Source organism: Acipenser ruthenus, chromosome 5 (assembly GCF_902713425.1).
Source record: "Acipenser ruthenus chromosome 5, fAciRut3.2 maternal haplotype, whole genome shotgun sequence".
In the NCBI taxonomy this organism is placed as follows: domain Eukaryota; kingdom Metazoa; phylum Chordata; class Actinopteri; order Acipenseriformes; family Acipenseridae; genus Acipenser; species Acipenser ruthenus.
The window spans coordinates 10,804,157-10,821,806 of record NC_081193.1 but is presented as its reverse complement, the minus strand read 5'-3'; the positions used below and the strand labels follow the sequence as shown (position 1 = coordinate 10,821,806).

Genomic DNA, 17,650 nt, shown 5'->3' with positions numbered 1-17,650 from the left:
AAAAAAAAAAAAGTACACTCATAAAAAAGATTTGCACCTATAAAAAGCATACCGTGTAGTCGTAAAATAAATGTGTAAGCTTGTTAAAAAAAAAAAAGTATCCGACTGTACGAGTGCAACTCCAAAATAGGAGTACAACAAGTACTATTATTTCACGCTCACAAAAAAAAAAATCGTGTATGCGAAGCTCAGGCAGCCACAGCCAAATGACGATGTGATCGATGAATGGTGCAATATACTGCTAAAGACTACGGCTTACTAGTAATACTGTACTCGTATTCCTAGTAACAATTTTAACTATCAAATTCACCAAAATCCACTTACCTACTTAACAGCAACATGGGTTCCAGCCAGCAGTAGAAGCACACACCACATGTGTCTTCAGATTATACTCTCAAAATGAGAGGAGCAGGGAATAGGGGCCCTGGAATCGAACTTTGCATGGGGCCACCGCGTGATAAACGCTGCCACTGGGTTTCAATGTATAGCGTGTGGAAGGGTGATGGACAATTCACTGACACACAGGAGACAGAACTTTATTAGTAATGCCGCTCAGGCGCACTAATTTATTTTAGATCGCAGAGGGCGCTGTTGTCCGTGGCCTGAATACCGGCAACGGTAATCAGGTCCACAGGAATACCAACACAGGTAAACAGTTCAATGCGGGTGCACTCACAGGTGCTCTGCAAATAATAATAATGAATGACAAAAGGTGAAAGAAAAAGGGAAAATAAAACACAGTAATAAAACTACAAAATAAAAGTGCTGCTTACGCAGTCACCCCACTACCGCTAAATCGGTCAGCTCGGTCAGTCTCCGTCCTACGCTTCGCTATACACTATACACGGGGTGGCCAATGTTCCTCTCTATTTACACTCGTCTCCCTCGGGTATGTAACAATTTATTTTAATTTATAATTTTCTTTATTTAAAACTGGCTGTCTTCCTCAGCCGTGCTTGCCTGTTTCGTTCTCTCACTCCAACCACTGCCGTTCCTGTCTGGTGTTTGTTTATACTGGCGTCCTCCGTCAGTGTCACTGGGTCTCCCCTGTTTATGGCTACCCGAATGCATAACCAAGCCTCTCAGCCACTCAGAGAGAGGGAAAGCCAACACACCCTCTTCCCTACCTCTCCGTGTCATCGCCATGACTGACAGGCAGATCTTATGAGACTGCTGCCCTCTTCCTGCAGAACCACGGACACACCAGATAGTCAGCACAGATCTTCCCTGTTACATAGTGTATGATATTTCAGTAGCATATGAGGTGTCAGTTTAAATGATGTCACTAACAGCACCTCATAAATGAACGCAGCTTTTTAGACAACAGTAAATAATAATAATAGTAATTAGCATTTTACAAAAAACATGTCAGCCTGCTCAATGCACTAATTCAAATGCAATATTCACAATAGTAATGTTTGTTTAGCTGCAGTGATTTAACTTATTTGTTTTCCTTCATAACACATATTCGAGTAAAACGAGTTGCATGCACAAAGGCCATTGAAAAAAACAGATATAAAAATAAACTATTAATATGCATTACAATAATAAATTGGTGGAACAGTACATGGCCAGCTGCCTCGCTTGCTGCCTCCGGGCACATGCAATTGCATGGGTTGCATGTGGCTAAAACCGCTACAGACTTGCTCTCCAATGCTGGACTCCAAGCATGGAAAATATTATCAATAACGGGACACGAGAATGAATCCTGCCTAAAAAGTTACTGGACTCCAACCAACGTTCTCCAACCACAAACACTGGAGCAACATACTAGAAAAGAAAATGGATAGCTTTCTGGCCCCCTCTGCAAGAGACCTGCTTTTTCATGAAATCTGCTCTCCGCTGTTCAGTTAAACTACTCCACTACTTCTGAAAATTACTGTTGAGCCATCTAGTGATCAAATAAGCTATTTCAAGGTTGTATTTGCAATGGAAATGTCACTCTAAATGTTGAAATGATCTGTGGCAGTTTTAATAGTTAGGATTAGTATTATCAATTTATTACCTACATATTATCTACATTTTTATTTATTTAATATTGTTGGCAAACTACTTTCTTGGGTGGAATGTTATAACATACATTTTCATAAAAAATATATTTTAAAACTCATGGCTCATAACATACCCTGAGGCGTGGCGATATCCCATAACACACACCCTGTCGTGCCATATTGCTTAAGCACAAAACAGTTGGTCTCTGTTTTCCATGCTGCAGCAAGTAGCTAAGCTAAAAAATGCTATTGAATACTTTGGAAAATGATACAGAGGGTTCATGTTGGGGGCATTATGAGTACAGTAGAGGCTTTATAGAAGCAGCAGGAACCAGTCCAAGGCAGCGGGGTGGAACACCCTATTATTTCATTTAATTAACTAAACTTGGCAGAGAGCTAGATGGTTTTTGGCTGTATATCCTTTGATAATGTGTGTTCGGCTTTGGCCCCTACCAATAACACATTCATCTTGAAAACATTCGCTGTGTCAGAAGTTTTGGGTTTAGATACTGATTCTGCAATTTATAAAAAAACTAAAAATCAAGCGAAGTACAGTAACAAAAAGAAACCTTTGAAAAAATAATGGATGACCTTCAACTGATAACATAGTTATTGTTAATTCCTGGGTGTATTCCGCTGTTTGCGGGGGGCTGTGGCAAAGTGGTTAACTGTGTGCAGGTGAAGGTAATGCAGCAGTGATCAATAAACAGACAGACAACCACATATCCAGATGCAATGATGATTTATTTTTACAATCCAAATGCCTGATGGCGAGCAACAGTAAACAATAACAATGTTAATGAGAAGCAATACAGAGGTGTGTACTGCTTATCTGTAATCTGTGGGGTGGCACCGAAAAAACAGTCCAGTTTTAATTCACCCACACGTAACACATACACAAACACAAGTCCACAGTGCGTGCTCTAGAGCTAGTGGTGAAAATACAGTTCTTTAGTGCAAACAAAGTGAAGTGTTGTCCAGGTTCGTACTGACCTTAATCGACAGCTCCTGGATCGTGTTTCAGCCATCTAAATAAAAACAAACAGTATTTTTAGACACGTCAATAAACAAACAAAACAGTCACGATTTTACAGCACAGGTTCTCCTTTTGGTTACGTAATTTAACCATTCACAAAGGAACAGATCACATCACTATGTCCCCTTAAATACCGTCAACCATGACCCCTTGGTTAACGAGTGCAACCGCTCCACCAATCCGCGGATGCCACATTGTTTCCCTTCCGGGTTGATGATTTAGTGTACCGTAGCTCCGCCCCCTTTCTACATCGTTGACTTCTGCCTAACCCTGGGAATGAACTGCACACTCGCAGGTCGGGAGATTTATCACCAAGAATCATTTGATCTCTGTCACAGAGACTAAAAAAGTAGGATATTTGGTAGTGTTAGTTATCATATTCAGAAAACTGGGTCATATAGTTGTGTTTGGATAGAAGGCAGGATAGATGTATGAAGATAGCCTGCTGAGAGGAGCAGCTTCTGTGTGACTGAACTAGAGCTAGCACGGCCCATTGGGAAAGTGTAATAGGACTCTTGCTGCAGGCTCTGGTTTGCTTTGTTCACAGCTTTTCATTAATAAAACTGAGAAGTTTAAGATTTCAGTTTCTTTTAAACAATCAGGTGAGCATGGCTGACAAGCACTACAGCAGTGTGAAAGTGAGGCACCACAAAGCTACTTAGTGTGTCATGATCATCCAAAGGACCCCCACATCTGAATTTGGAACGCCAGTACCATCTACACCATTGGCCAGCCTGTTGTTGCAGAAACCTTTACTGTACCACAGTAATTAGAACAAGTTCTGTTACAGCATGCAAGTAAAGTGTGGCACAGGTTTGGATTATGTCAAGTTATATATTTTCATGTACTTACCACTGAGAACTGTCCAACAAATATATATATGTATATATATATATATACTGTATATATATATATATATATATATATATATATATATATATATATATATATATATATATATATATACAGTATATATATATATTATTATTATTATTATTTATTTCTTAGCAGACGCCCTTATCCAGGGCGACTTACAATTGTTACAAGATATCACATTATTTTTACATACAATTACCCATTTATACAGTTGGGTTTTTACTGGAGCAATTTAGGTAAAGTACCTTGCTCAAGGGTACAGCAGCAGTGTCCCCTACCAGGGATTGAACCCACAACCCTCCAGTCAAGAGTCCAGAGCCCTAACCACTACACACTGCTGCAAACCAAGGGGCCGTGACAAACCACAAACCAGCCCTGTTAGCAGTTCTGCCCTCACATACCGTGTGATAAATGACAGGTATGTGAGGGCAGAACTGCTAACAGGGCTCTGTCCTCTCACTGGATTGCGACCAGAGGGGGGGACTACAATTCGCAAAATGGCCGCCCCAAAAAGACTACAAGCCCCAACAGCCAGAGTAATGTGCTGAGGCGTGGCAGCCACACCCACAACAGTCATGGGGTGTGGCCGGCCAATATAAAAAGGGTCAACACAGACCTGGAAGTGAAGAGAGAGAGGAGTAGAAGGTGTTGAGGCATTGGGGACTGTGCTATTACTGTTTTGTGGATTTTGAATTGATTTATGTGTATGACCTGGACCGACTGAGAACCCTACTGACTGTGAACTTAATTTGTACGGAGAACCAGATTTGTGAACTGACCCTTGATATCCCTGACCCTGTGGGCCGTGTGTCCAACACGGCAGAAGGTAATAAACATACAAGCAAGATAATAAACATACAAGTTCGCTTTGTCACTATATATATATATATATATATATATATATATATATATATATATATATATATACTGTATGTCTGCAGGGTTTCTTCTATTAATTTCCTGATTATATTGTATAAGACATTGTAATAACTTACTGAATTTACTGGTGTTATAACAGCTAGCTATGATGCTGGGACCCAGGCTGGGGTTGCACTAACACATATTAAAATGCAGGGATACATTTTCATTTACAGAAGGGCTATTGATATGGCAATGGCACCTTATTTTAGCTGGCTGCAGATTACTTGAGTGATATACATTTAAATTATTATGTGGCATATGTCATCACGAATATAATCTGTTTTTGCTCAAGCTAATTTGTTATCATTCTTTTCGCTTCATACCCACTTAAAAAAACATCCCTGGGTTTTAGCATACTTTTCACAGCTCTTCATAGGGAGCACAACTGTAGAAGATTTTAGCACCGGTGCTATATGCTAATACATTCAAGGGACAGAGAAGGGCTAAAAGAAAGCAGATCAGCAACTTCAAGAGAGACTTAACGACTTTTGTAGAAGTATATCAGCTGAATCGTATAATTTTCCGGTTGCAAGTTATAACAAAACAGAATAACAGTGTAGGTCAAAGACTAGTTGATAATGTCTTTTTCAAGAGTACGATTACATTTTCCAAAATGCCCTGGAGAGTTCATGCTGGGGGGAAATTATAAGGACAGTAGAGACTTTATGGAAGCAGCAGGAATCTAATTCAAAGCAGCAGGGTGGAAGACCCTGTGACTTCTAAACTTTGATTGGCAGAAAGCACACTGCCTTTTGACAATACACTGTGACATGGCTTGAATTTCAGTGCGGGAAAATCCCGCAGAGATATTTTAAGACACCAAGCAATTGTATTTTTCACCCAGTTTAGAATGCCTGAAACGCTACAACAATTTCCAAAGAAGTGGGTGTCAGTGACGAAAGCACTATGAGCCGCATTCTGAGTAGTTCTTGTTAAAATAAATGAATAAATAAAAGTAGTGCTGGACATTTTAAGTGCCGCGAGACTTTATTCTCTTGCATGTGATTCTCGGCCGTTATATTGAAGCATTATAGAAATTCAGTACACTGCAGTAAGTAAATAGTTTTGAAAAAAATACAATATTAAGTCTATCTAGGTGTTTTGCAAGCGGTGACTTTCGCTTTAACTCAGCCCCATTTTGGGGCGCCAGCACACCGAAGGTTACACACATATTACTCAGGCACCATAAAAAACACCTACCTGCTTGTTTAAAAGTACAGACTCAGGGCTTTTCAAAGACTATTTAGTGTGTGTATGCAGTACTCCTAGCCAGAACTACGACTGCCTGAAGTTAAGCCTCTCATCATGTGACAGAATTCACAGCTTAGGTTTCGTTTTGAGTCTATTGCTCCGTCATTGTAGCAGCTAGACTGAAAGGGGTGGTAGCTCAGCTTCCCTCCCCTCATGTTCATTTCATATTAATGTTCAATGGTGCAGTTTTTTTTGTTGTTGTTTTTTTTTTACATACCGCTATATTCTCATCTCTACCACATATAGTATGCGTGAACCTGTTGCAACTTACATAATATGAAAGGAAATGTTGTAGACTTTCCTTTGATATGTTACATGCATGCAGTACAAACTATCCAGTAGTTAAACATACATAAATGAAAACAGTGAAAAACAGGCGGAAATAGGGCTGAGTGTAAAGAGTTAAAAAAAAAGATATGGAGCTCTGGTTAAAAAGAAAAGCACCTTTTTCTTCTGCTGCAGCAAAAACCTCAAGTCACGGAATGGCAAAAGCAATGGAGAGTGCTCTGTCTCACAGTGATGAACAGCTGTTAGGTCTCCTGAAAGCAGCTTATTTTAAAGCAACACCAGTGTGAATGATGATGCAGTAAAATATATATAGTTTTTTATATGCAAAAGTGCCATTACCCCCTAATGTTTTGGAATCCCCCCCCCCCCCCCCCCCCCACATTGGTTGCAGCATAGTGGGGAAATCCCCCCAGCACACAAAAATGGTTTCTTAGGCAATCATCTGCTGTGTATAATGTGTACTGCTGTACAGTTATTTTCTGTGAATGTATAGTATGTTAGTTTTCAGATAAATCACTTAGTCTACACAAAACACACATTTAGAGTTGGAGGTGAAAAGAAAAGGGCACACTGCTACCAGTAATGAGCGAAAGAGTCTCTTGGGAGATTAATAAGGAAAAAGGCATTGTGAAGTACTGTCAGAGTTTTTTTTTTTTTAGTCTTGCTAGAGTCTAAGAAAACCAATACATCTCTTTTGAATTAAGCCAGACTGTTTCAAAGGTGCTAGTATATAGGTTCTGAATGCTCAGTTCTTTGACAACACATCTCCTACTGTAAACTTATGCTTAATGCTTTCGGTTTCTGAATAGTACAGAACTTTCTCACAAGGGTATGAATCTGCATGAATTAGACTGAACATTAAATCAATTGGAGTAAGGACGTCTAGATAAAACCTTGAGAAAAAAGTCCTTTATGCTACCAAACACAAAAAAGAAGAACATTTCTACTGTGAGCCTCAACTGAGTTTCTTCTTCTTTTATAACCATAGACTTCTTTTTCTGTGTGTTATCTACCCTCATTTGGTTAGCTGAATACAAATAACGAAGATATAAATTTTTTTATTTTACAAGATAAGACAGCACTTTATGTTATAAGCTCACACCCATATATTATCAGGTAGCAGTAGTACCGTAACCCCATAATTACAACATTGTGCATTTTAAGGGGACAATGACATAAAATTCCTGTAACTGCTAAATTGTAATGCTAAAATAATTACAGAATACAATTACCCAAACTCAGTAATTACTATATAAAAGTTTACTGACCCTTGAATTTTAATTTTAACAGTCTTTATAATATCCTTATGTTAATGTTTGATAGTGCTGGTAATTGGCTATGTAGTAACTCAGCTGCTGTGTCATGGAAGACAGAAACAAAACATCCAAAAGAGAAAACATCACTGCTCTAATGAAAACGAAATCCCATGGATTACTTAGAATTGAAATTCAGCAGCTGAAAACCTTATAGCATCATCAAAGGAGTCAAAATCAGTACAATGTATTGATTCTTAAACTGCAGGATTTTAATTTGTATGTTATTTCATGTTCAGATTCTGTCATATAGGTGAAAGATAATCAAATAAGAAGTCTGCTAATGCAACAAAAGACTGCGCTTTATTTTCAGTTGATTGCAAATTCAATGGCATAAATTTGTGTGCATATGCAGTACCATTATATGTAGATACCGGGCAAGGCAGAATGAACCAGTGATATTTTAATTGTATTTACAGGGGATCTTGTCCAATGCGGGCTTGTGTGTGTTGTGTATTTTAAACTGTGGTTTTATATGTATCACATTCCTAGCAGAGCTGTGGCTAAAGGTTTATGATTCATTTTTGTAGCATTAGGAAATTGATTTGGACTTATGTTTTGTTTTTATATAGGTTATTTTGTTTTGCACTCTATTTAACCTTTAGCCATTGCTCTGTTTACTTTATAATATCGAATTGCTTTTGGGTTACCATAACTACAGGTTAAGGAGGCTTTGTGGTCCAGTGGATAAAAAGAAAGGGGCTTGCTACCAGGAGGTCCGTGGTCCAATCCCAGTTCAGCCACTGACTCACTGTGTGTGACACTGAGCAAGTCACTTTGTGCTCCGTCCTTCAGATAACACGTAAAATCAGGTCTTATTGTAAGTGACTCTGCGGAAGCAATTGTGATGCATAGTTCATAGACTTTGTAAGTCACTTTGGATAAAATCATCGACTAAATAATAATAATAATAATAATAATAATAATAATATAGCACTGTATAGCTTGTGATGAAATATCTGACTCATACTATATAGCTTGTGAATAAATATTTGACTAGTACTGTATAGTTTGTGAAAGGATATTTAACAAGTACTATGTTCTACTAAAGATTTTAAACATGTGTTTTGTTGGCTGAATAAATCTTTGAATGTAATCAGAATCCATGTTTGCCACTTTGATTTGTCTGACCCGATCTACCCTATTTTAAAGAAACAGCGTAGACTGCTGTGGAAAGACAGCTGTAATATTTTTTGGTTGTAATTCCCAATGGCGTAAATCATACTATTACAAAGAAATGGTGGTACGAATCCTATTTTCTGCCATGTTATTGTAGGCCCCTGTACCAAGGAGGTGCTACGGTAAAGAACAAAAAGACACGTTCCAAACGATAAGAAGTCTGGTGCCCCATACGGAAGAAAAATATATGTTTAATATATTATTTAAAATATATTGAATGACAAAATAATATATTCAAATGTTAAGTGGATAATATATGTAAAAAAATATTAAATACATTTTTAATATATAGAAATTGGCCGGATTTCATATATGTAACAATACAATAACAATATATGAAAAATATGTAGTTTAATTATAGTTTTCATACTTTTATAATATATTAATCACATATGAACCATACATTTAAAATGTATTTATTATATAGTATGAATACATGGTATCATGTCAAAAATATATGTTTAATACATGTTATTATATATATATATACACACATTAATAACATATATAGAAATATATATTTCAATAAATGTATGATATCATAATTAAAATGTTGTGTTGGTAATGTATTTACTCATATATGGAAAAATGTGAATTTACATATGTAAACGTGTGAGGCAGGAAAAGAGTAATACAAATTGATCACTTCACATGCAATAACAGTTTGCAAAGTTTTGTGGACTGCTACAGTAGTACGATAAATAAAATGCACCCATTTTATAAATTTATAAAACTTTATTGAACAGTTATCAGTTTGAGCCCTCATCTGAGCGACTGCAAAATCTTGTTTACAATCTTGTTATAAACAGAGTTGGAGTTTCACTGAATTACTTAAAAAAACCCATTACTTACATCCCCTAATATTTCTCGGATATACACATGTACATTATCACTATAGATACAATAACACTACTGTAAATTAACACTATTTCTTACGGCAAGCCGAATCATCATTTAGAGATACCTTCAAATATTTGAAGGTATCTCTAACTGGCAGTTTGGCCCTGTAGCTCGCCAAACAGACATATTGAAATATTTGAAAATATCTTAAAATAATTGAAAACCATAGGAAACCATGGTAAAAGTAAGGTAAATCAATGATAAAAGTGCAAAAACATTACAATAAAGTCAACAGGCAAAACTTCAATAAGGGATGTTTCATTTGTTTTTTAAATTAAACATCTAAATAAAATACAGGGGAAACCTAAAACAGAACTAGAACTACCACGCAGTTTATGACTTCTAAGCCCAGTACCAGTATCAGTTAGTATCATTAAAGCCTTGTGTATTTTTGTGTGCGTTTTTCTTTATTCCATACCTAAGTTCAGCTATTTTCCCATTAATTACAGAACCAATCTGTGATTTGGTGGCAAGTGGAAATTTCATCAGAGTTGCAGCTGAAAAGGAAAAAAGTTTTTAAAAAATACATACTTGAGATATAACATTCAAAAGCACTATATGAATCACCATTTTTTGCAAGTTAAAAAAACAAAAAAACAATTGTACACTCTTACTACTGACCAGCTCAGTTTGTTTCGATGTTTGAATGCTAAGAAACCCATTTTTATTGAGAACTAAATGCAATTCTTTAGTGTTTGCCTATCCATATTCAATTGTCAACCAGTACAGTAGTGAGTGCAGGACAAAGCCTGTTCATAGCACCATACATTTATTTACAGACGGTCGTGGATTCAATCTCAGGTGGGGGACCCTTCTGTTGTACCTTTGAACAAGGTGCTATACCTAGATTGCTACAGTAATTATAGTATATATATTGTAACCGATTGACCCTCGCTCGGGTTCGTTGCCCCTTTAAAAATACGACCCAGAACACAGAAGTGGATTTTCTTGCGCGTTTGCGCTCATTTTTTAATAAACACAAAACAAAACAATTACAAAGCAAAACAAACACCTAACTCCTCTTGGAGCGCTAACTCAACTTTCAGGAATCCCCTTCCTAACACGGGACAGCTAAGCTGTTTTCCCGTCTTCACAAAACCCAGGTTTAACACCGCACTTACTCTTCTCTCTTCAATGGCTACTCGGAGACAGCGCACCTCTCTGCCTCCTTCCATTCAGCAGCCCCGAGCAGACTGCCTGCTCTCCTTTTAAACTCCCGCACCTGAGTCTAATTTTTAATAAGGCCCAGGTGCGGATAATAATTAATAATAAAACAATTAAACTAACCAATAAAGCATTTAAACAAACCAATTAAACTAAACCATAAGCAAATCGATTAGCAAATTAAATAAAACAATAAAACAATTAACAAATCAGATGAAACAATAAAGCAATACAAAACAGTGCATTCTCACATGTTTTTCTTTACAGGGAGGTTTTAACCCCCTCCCTGCCGTCTCTCACAACCCGCTATATTACAATATATATATATATATATGGGTAATTGCATGTAAAAATAATGTGATATAATTGTAACAATTGTAAGTTGTCCTGGATAAGGATGTCTGCTAAGAAATACATACATAATAACAAACATATTGAATTCAAAACTATTTTTAAGTGAAAATAGGCTCTATGGAAGAAAAATTATGGACATCTACAAAAAGAAGGTTTAAAAGCATTTAATTAATAACTCTTAAAAACACTCACCGTATATGGCATTCACTTTGTTGGGATCCAAGGCCTCTCTTCTTTCCCCATGTTTCTGTCGTTTGCCACTTCCACCACGTAAATTACTTTTTACTAAAGTTTCAATGTCAAACACAGAAAGCATAGCATTTCTCACAAATGAAGTGTAGGAAGTAGCCTTATTTGTTATTGTCCAAGCCAGCTGGTCTATATACACTCCACTTCCTGGATGAATTTCCACCTGTTTAAAGAAGAAATAAGTTTTATTTTTATAACAAATAAACCAAGAAAAAAACATAAATATGTGGCATTTTCTCAAAACCAGGATTCGTGTAATTCTCTAGCTTGTTCTTGATTCTAGGAAATTGTGTCCTTCCAAATATCATGACTTTATAAGCCTTGATTTAAAATGAATGCTATCTATGGCTCCTTTAAAAGTCTGTGCTTGTCAATAAGGTAAAATACACCACTGAGAATTGACCTTGAAGAGTCTGGTTTTGGGTGAGCATGTATGACCTCTATAGCATCAAGAACCCAGTTACAATAAAGCCGCTTTCACACTGTCACTGACACGGTGTCAAGCGGGTCGGCCGAGAGGTTTCAGACTGCAGTTTATCGACCCGGGTCAGGAGCGGCAACAAAGCAATGTGCAGACTAAAAAAAAAAACGTCATTTCGCCTCGCTCGACCCGGACCTCCTGAAGTGGGTCGCCTCCTACCCGGGTAAGTGCTTTCACACTAGCAAAAAAATTACCCGGGTCACCAATAAGCGTGTCATGACCCGGGTCGGAGTTCCAGTGTCAAAAGGGCTTAAGCCTAGGATGCAGTCCTCACAAACGCAATAATGAGCTACTTGTGGATGTCATGTACAAGCCAAAACAAAAAGTCATTAATTGTTAAAGAACTGCAGAAGTGTCATGGTAAAGTATAATAAAACTAATTAAATTACTGCTCTACAAATTCATATTAAGTTTTCAATTAAATTGGGTTAAATTTGCAAGCTATAAAAAGGATAATGATTCACTGACATATATAAAAGACTGGTTACCACTGCCTGTAATACAACACACTGTTACCTTGTCAAGTTGTCTTCCATTTCCTTGTGATTGAGGAATTGAGGATATGGACACAGTTGATCCTGCAGACGACGCAGCATACCGTGGACTTCCACAAAGACAATTTGCCTCACTGTCAATAGAGTGGGCAGTAGGACCAGAGTTGTCCCTCTTTCCTAGCTCCTCAATTTTGTCCAATATCACAGGGATAGCTGCAATTATACAATATTCGGCTTTATGAAAACCTTTGCAATTCTCTGTTCTACTTCGTCTTTTCTTTTTCAAAATTTGGAAATCGGCAAGCTTTTTTTATACCCCCCCCCAATTAGAAATCACCAATTGTATGGACTAATCAAGTAAAGGCAGGTTCACAACGCAGTTGATGTTGATACCAATACCATTGTCTTAACCCATAGGGGCAGCGCCCTAATCAATCATCAATTAATTAATTAATTAATTAATTAATTAATTAATTAATTAATTAATTAATTAATCTCATAATTTGCTAGTTTTACATATGGTTCCAGAATAAACAGGAGTTTGTTTTTTTCCACAAATATGTGCATTTCTTAACTTATTTATTAGTCTTTATTAATATAATGCTCCTGACGCTATACTATATTTATTCTGCTTGAAACAATAATGCTTACCTTCAACTACCATTTCCTTGAGCTTCTTATTCTCCTGTTCTAGTTCTTGAATTTTACTTTTAAGTTGTTGTACCTCTCCATCCTCTTTATTAGTTTGCGGTTTCTTAGTCAGCTGATTCAGAATTTCAGTAGACCTTTGTTGCTTTGCAGATGCTTTAGTCTTTGAGTTCTAAATAAACAAACCAAAAACATTTTTTTTTACTGCTGTCTAAAATAACTTTGCGGAACTCAATAATACTGTACCATCAACAGCATCCACTTGTAGCCTTCTGTGACAGATACTGCTTCCTACCTAGGGCCTAATCGCAAATTAAAACCCAGTATTAATGGCAGATTCCCTCAGGCGTAGAAGACTGTAACCTTGTGACAAACAAAAAAAGATACCATCAGCACCAGATTTGTAACTTATGATTAGTGGGTCAAAGTTTTGATTTGGTCCTTGCATCACACCTTAAAATAAATGTAGTATGTTGTTCAGTCTTAAAATGACTCCCGATAAACAGAAATGTTAAATAGCAATGTTTACCTGGCACACTTGAGTGTCTTTGGTGTCACTGCTGGATTCATCAGCATATCTGCTATTTTGAAATTTCTTTCTTTTCAAAGCTGGAGTCTCTTCTGCTCTTGTCATTGCATCACGCATTTGAACAAGTTCCAACTGTCTTTCTTAAAAATGAAACAGAAAGGATCATAATTAATCAATACTCAACAAGTTGTTTTCTTGTATTTCAAAAGTATTACATGTTAAAGTAACTAGGAAGATATTGGTTGTTTAAAATTTAACATGACTTAATGAAAAAATAATAATAACTTTACTACATTTATAATTATGTAGTGTGCTTATTTTTTTCTAATTACTTCCAAATGAGTAATTTATACAGAGAATCTAACAGCAGTCACCTAAAATTTGGGATGCAGTACTACTACTAGGCCATAGCTATTGTTGCTGGCCTTTCTTGACTTCATGTGATACAGTAATTAACTTTTTTTTTCAACCTACGATTAAAATATGTATTTCCATTTTTTACTACTTACAAAGATCGTAATTGCTAATGTATCTCTATATCTCAAATTTGTGGTAAATATGGTATACTAACCTCCCACTTTCTCCACTTCACAATCGAAAGCTTGCCATCCTTCACGTGGTCGTTTACTCCCTCTTCTCCACTCTGCGACATAATGGCGCTCATCTTCGTCGCCTTCTTCTTCAAAATCCTCTATATTAAATCCTTTAATCCACTCAGTAGGAATTACACTCAATTTACCGTCATCGTCGCCATTTACCCACTTTACTAGTGCGCACATGCTTGCTCCGTCTCTCTGTACTTGCACCTTCCCAACTGACAGTCAGCACGAAACGTGTGATGATTTCACTTCCTGTCGGCCAAAAAATACGTCGTCCAGATAAATACAAATAAATCGAATAAAAAAGAAATATGAAAACCCGGATCCCTTTCATGTTTCTAATTAATAATTTGGCTAGATAAATATATATTATTTTGTTTCCTTTAGTGTTTTGAAAGCGAATTTGTCAGACAACGGAACTGAAAGTAGGAGGAGCTGTGTGCGACGTCAAACACAGCAGCCATAACGCACATGAGCTGCTGTAGTGTTAACATAATATCTTTCTCATTGTTGGCTGCTTGTGATTTAAGTAATCCATGCAATGTACTTTTACACAGTTTTTTAGGCTGGCACGTGGGCTGTAAATTATGAGTGATTATAATAAAAACGATATCACCACAGCACAGCGTGGCTACAAACGCTACCTGGCTGACCAAATGGATGTTCCAGGAGAACACTTTGACGATGGAAAAGGATAAGGCAAGTAGCTTCACTAGTGTTTAATTTATTAAAGCTGTTCAGTCATAATACGATAGTATATATTATAAACCTTTATTTTTATTTTATAGGAACAAGGAACAATCAAGTCAAGCAGAAACAACGGTGAGTAAAGTATTTTAACCTAGGCTGTACATAATATAGGGACAGTTAAAACCTGTTAACATGATGGGAAAACAAGTAAAATAACGGGAACTACTCTTTGTTTTGTACAATAAATAGAAAGCGCTACAAATGATTTAGGATTAATTCTGAAGGAAGTAGTTAATTTTAAAACGGCCTTGATTGCACATTACTGTGTGGCTTATTCTGTGTATAATATTTTTTGTACTTTGTTAAATGCAATTGATTTACTGTTGTGTGTGGGTGTGCGTCTGTAGGGTTCTTTAACACATGACGAGATTCGTACTGTAAGCAACACTGAAGATGATGACAGTCTAGAAACTGATGAAGACGTTGATGTACCAGAATCCAGTAATCTATCAGAAGAACGGGAACCTGAAATAACCCCAAGTGAACAGGAGAATGCAGATCTTGAGTCAATTACCACGGTAAAGTGCTAGTAATTTTTGTTATTATATGCTAATGTAGTATAATGTGTAATGCTATATAAAGTAATATATCTAATAGGAACTTTTTTTAAATTTAAATTTTACCTTTTTGCTATTTCTTTTAAAATAAATGTGACAATTTAAAGCTATAAACTTCTGTATGCAGGCACAAATGCAGGAATATGTTAATCTAATAGTTGCTCATGAATTATAATAATTTATCTGTTCAATAATATCATGTTTATTTTAGAGCTTTTACAAAACACTAAATAGAAACAATATAATCACAATACATGTATATTTGTAATACTATAAATGTAGATTTAATTATAGCCTTACCAAACGTTTAATTGTTAAAATACATAAATATGTTAATGAAAAAAATAGGGATCAATCATGATAGCTTTGAAAATGAGTGTGATGGTGCTATGATATGAGACGAGTATGATGGCATAGTGTAATTTTCTCATTGCTTGGGGAGAGCCACGAACTGTATAGGATGTAAATGTGCATATTTTTCAATTACAGGAACAGGACATTGAGAATCCTGGCAGTGAACCTTTTCATTCTCTTGATGAATCTACACAAGAAAAGTACCTGCAAGAGGTTTGTGTATATTATTGTGTCTTACCCTATAGTACCCACTGCATAGTGTGTTTTAAATCAGCATTCTTTTTAGTGGCAATGAAGGACACTTTCCTCTTTCTTCAAAAGAAAAGGATTGTAGAAAGTTGGCTAAGGGTAAATTTGTTTTGGGTGTAATGTAGATTTAAAGATGACTTGTATAAAAACACTGTACTGTAATCTCATTATAATAATGTAGCCTTACAGAACTGCACACAAATCCAAGATTGTAATGTGACTTTTTGTATTTCAGTACTTTGTGGATATAATTATAGGATGAATATGTGCATGATATAAAATACATTTCCTAAAATATATAATAAATAATAACACTTTCCCTGTTTCAGGATGACAAAGTGTATTCGTCTCAACAACAGAATGGCCTGCTGCTCCTGGCATTGAAAATGAAGCACAAGCTTACCAAGGAAGCAGTCTCTGACATGCTGGACATTATTAATCTATTGGCTGGTAAAGACACTGTACCACAATCTTGGTACCACTTAGAAAAACCGTTTGAAGGTTTAAAATATTTTGTAGAAATACATCATGTTTGCAATTTCTGTGAATCTTACTTAGGTAAAGAAACCTCTGAGAAATGCACTTACTGTGAGAAAGAATGGATAGAGCAAAGGAGTCTGAATGAAGGAAACTTTTTCTTTCATTTGCCTTTACATGCACAGATCAAAGCATTTTTAGAGGACCCTGAATTGTCAAAAAAGGTAGTAAGAAATAGACATGGCTTCCAGTCACAGACATTCTGTGACATAACATTGTTTATGCCAACTAGTACACAGATAGTGACCAGGCATCCTGCATTCCTTTTGCTATGAAAATGTTCTTTCAGATCTTACACTGTATAGATAGGAACTCCCGTTCTCTCACCACGGTTAACTTGGTTCGAGGAACTACCGTTCCTCTCGATTTATGAAAAACGCCACAGGTACAATAATTGCAATAATGTTGTATATAAAAGGCAGTTGTTAAAATTCTGCTTATACATGTTTCAAACTACCATGTGTTTTTTCTGTGCAATGTATTTGACCTACAAATGTACAATAAACAGTAAGAAAGTCCAATATTTTTCATGTTGTTTTTTTAAAGCTATTATTTGCTTTTTTATTTTAATTTTTAAGTGATATGGAGTTAAAATTCTAGCTCTGGCCCACATGCAGTATAGTATGTAGTTTTTAACTGGCTAGTAAGATTTTTTAATTATTACTTTATAATGTATAGTGAAAATCCCATATTGCTTGGAAGATGCCATCACTACATAATTTATTTTGTAGGTGTGATTTACATCAGACTTTAATTGCAAAAGAACTTGACCAAACTCTTTGTTTCAGGGTGAGGTACAGTATTCCACTGAGAATTTTTAGAATTGATGTATTACACAGTACAACATGCATGTTGTTTCTCATACCCAGCATAACCAGTCAGCACAAAAGCATGCATACAAATCAATGTATTTGACCATATATTTTGTAA

At 36.2% G+C, this 17,650-nt stretch overlaps 1 protein-coding gene and 1 long non-coding RNA gene across 2 annotated transcripts; one reads left to right on the top strand and one right to left on the bottom strand.

Annotated features, from left to right (window-relative positions):
- Positions 1-11,311: 11,311 nt before the first annotated feature.
- Positions 11,312-14,475, bottom strand: LOC117402360 (BEN domain-containing protein 5-like). The gene is made up of 5 exons (XM_059023634.1): positions 14,246-14,475; positions 13,675-13,814; positions 13,149-13,317; positions 12,520-12,710; positions 11,312-11,685 (listed from the first exon to the last, which is right to left on the bottom strand). The coding sequence occupies exons 1-5, from the start codon at positions 14,451-14,453 to the stop codon at positions 11,452-11,454; spliced, it is 942 nt and encodes a 313-aa protein (XP_058879617.1). The 5' UTR covers positions 14,454-14,475; the 3' UTR covers positions 11,312-11,451.
- A 549-nt stretch (positions 14,476-15,024) lies between these two features.
- On the top strand, positions 15,025-17,046 carry LOC117403216 (uncharacterized). Its single transcript, XR_009328784.1, has 4 exons — positions 15,025-15,095; positions 15,371-15,541; positions 16,070-16,147; positions 16,513-17,046. It is a non-coding gene; the product is annotated as an uncharacterized LOC117403216 (long non-coding RNA).
- The last annotated feature ends 604 nt before the right edge of the window (positions 17,047-17,650 follow it).

Coding starts and splice junctions, on each gene's coding strand:
- LOC117402360 (XM_059023634.1), bottom strand. CDS start 14,453: ATGTGCGCACTAGTAAAGTGGGTAAATGGCGACGATGACGGTAAATTG. Junction 13,815..14,245: donor TGAAGTGGAGAAAGTGGGAG/GTTAGTATACCA, acceptor TTCATTTTTAAG/AAAGACAGTTGGAACTTGTT. Junction 11,686..12,519: donor ATGGAAGACAACTTGACAAG/GTAACAGTGTGT, acceptor TTCTTTAAACAG/GTGGAAATTCATCCAGGAAG.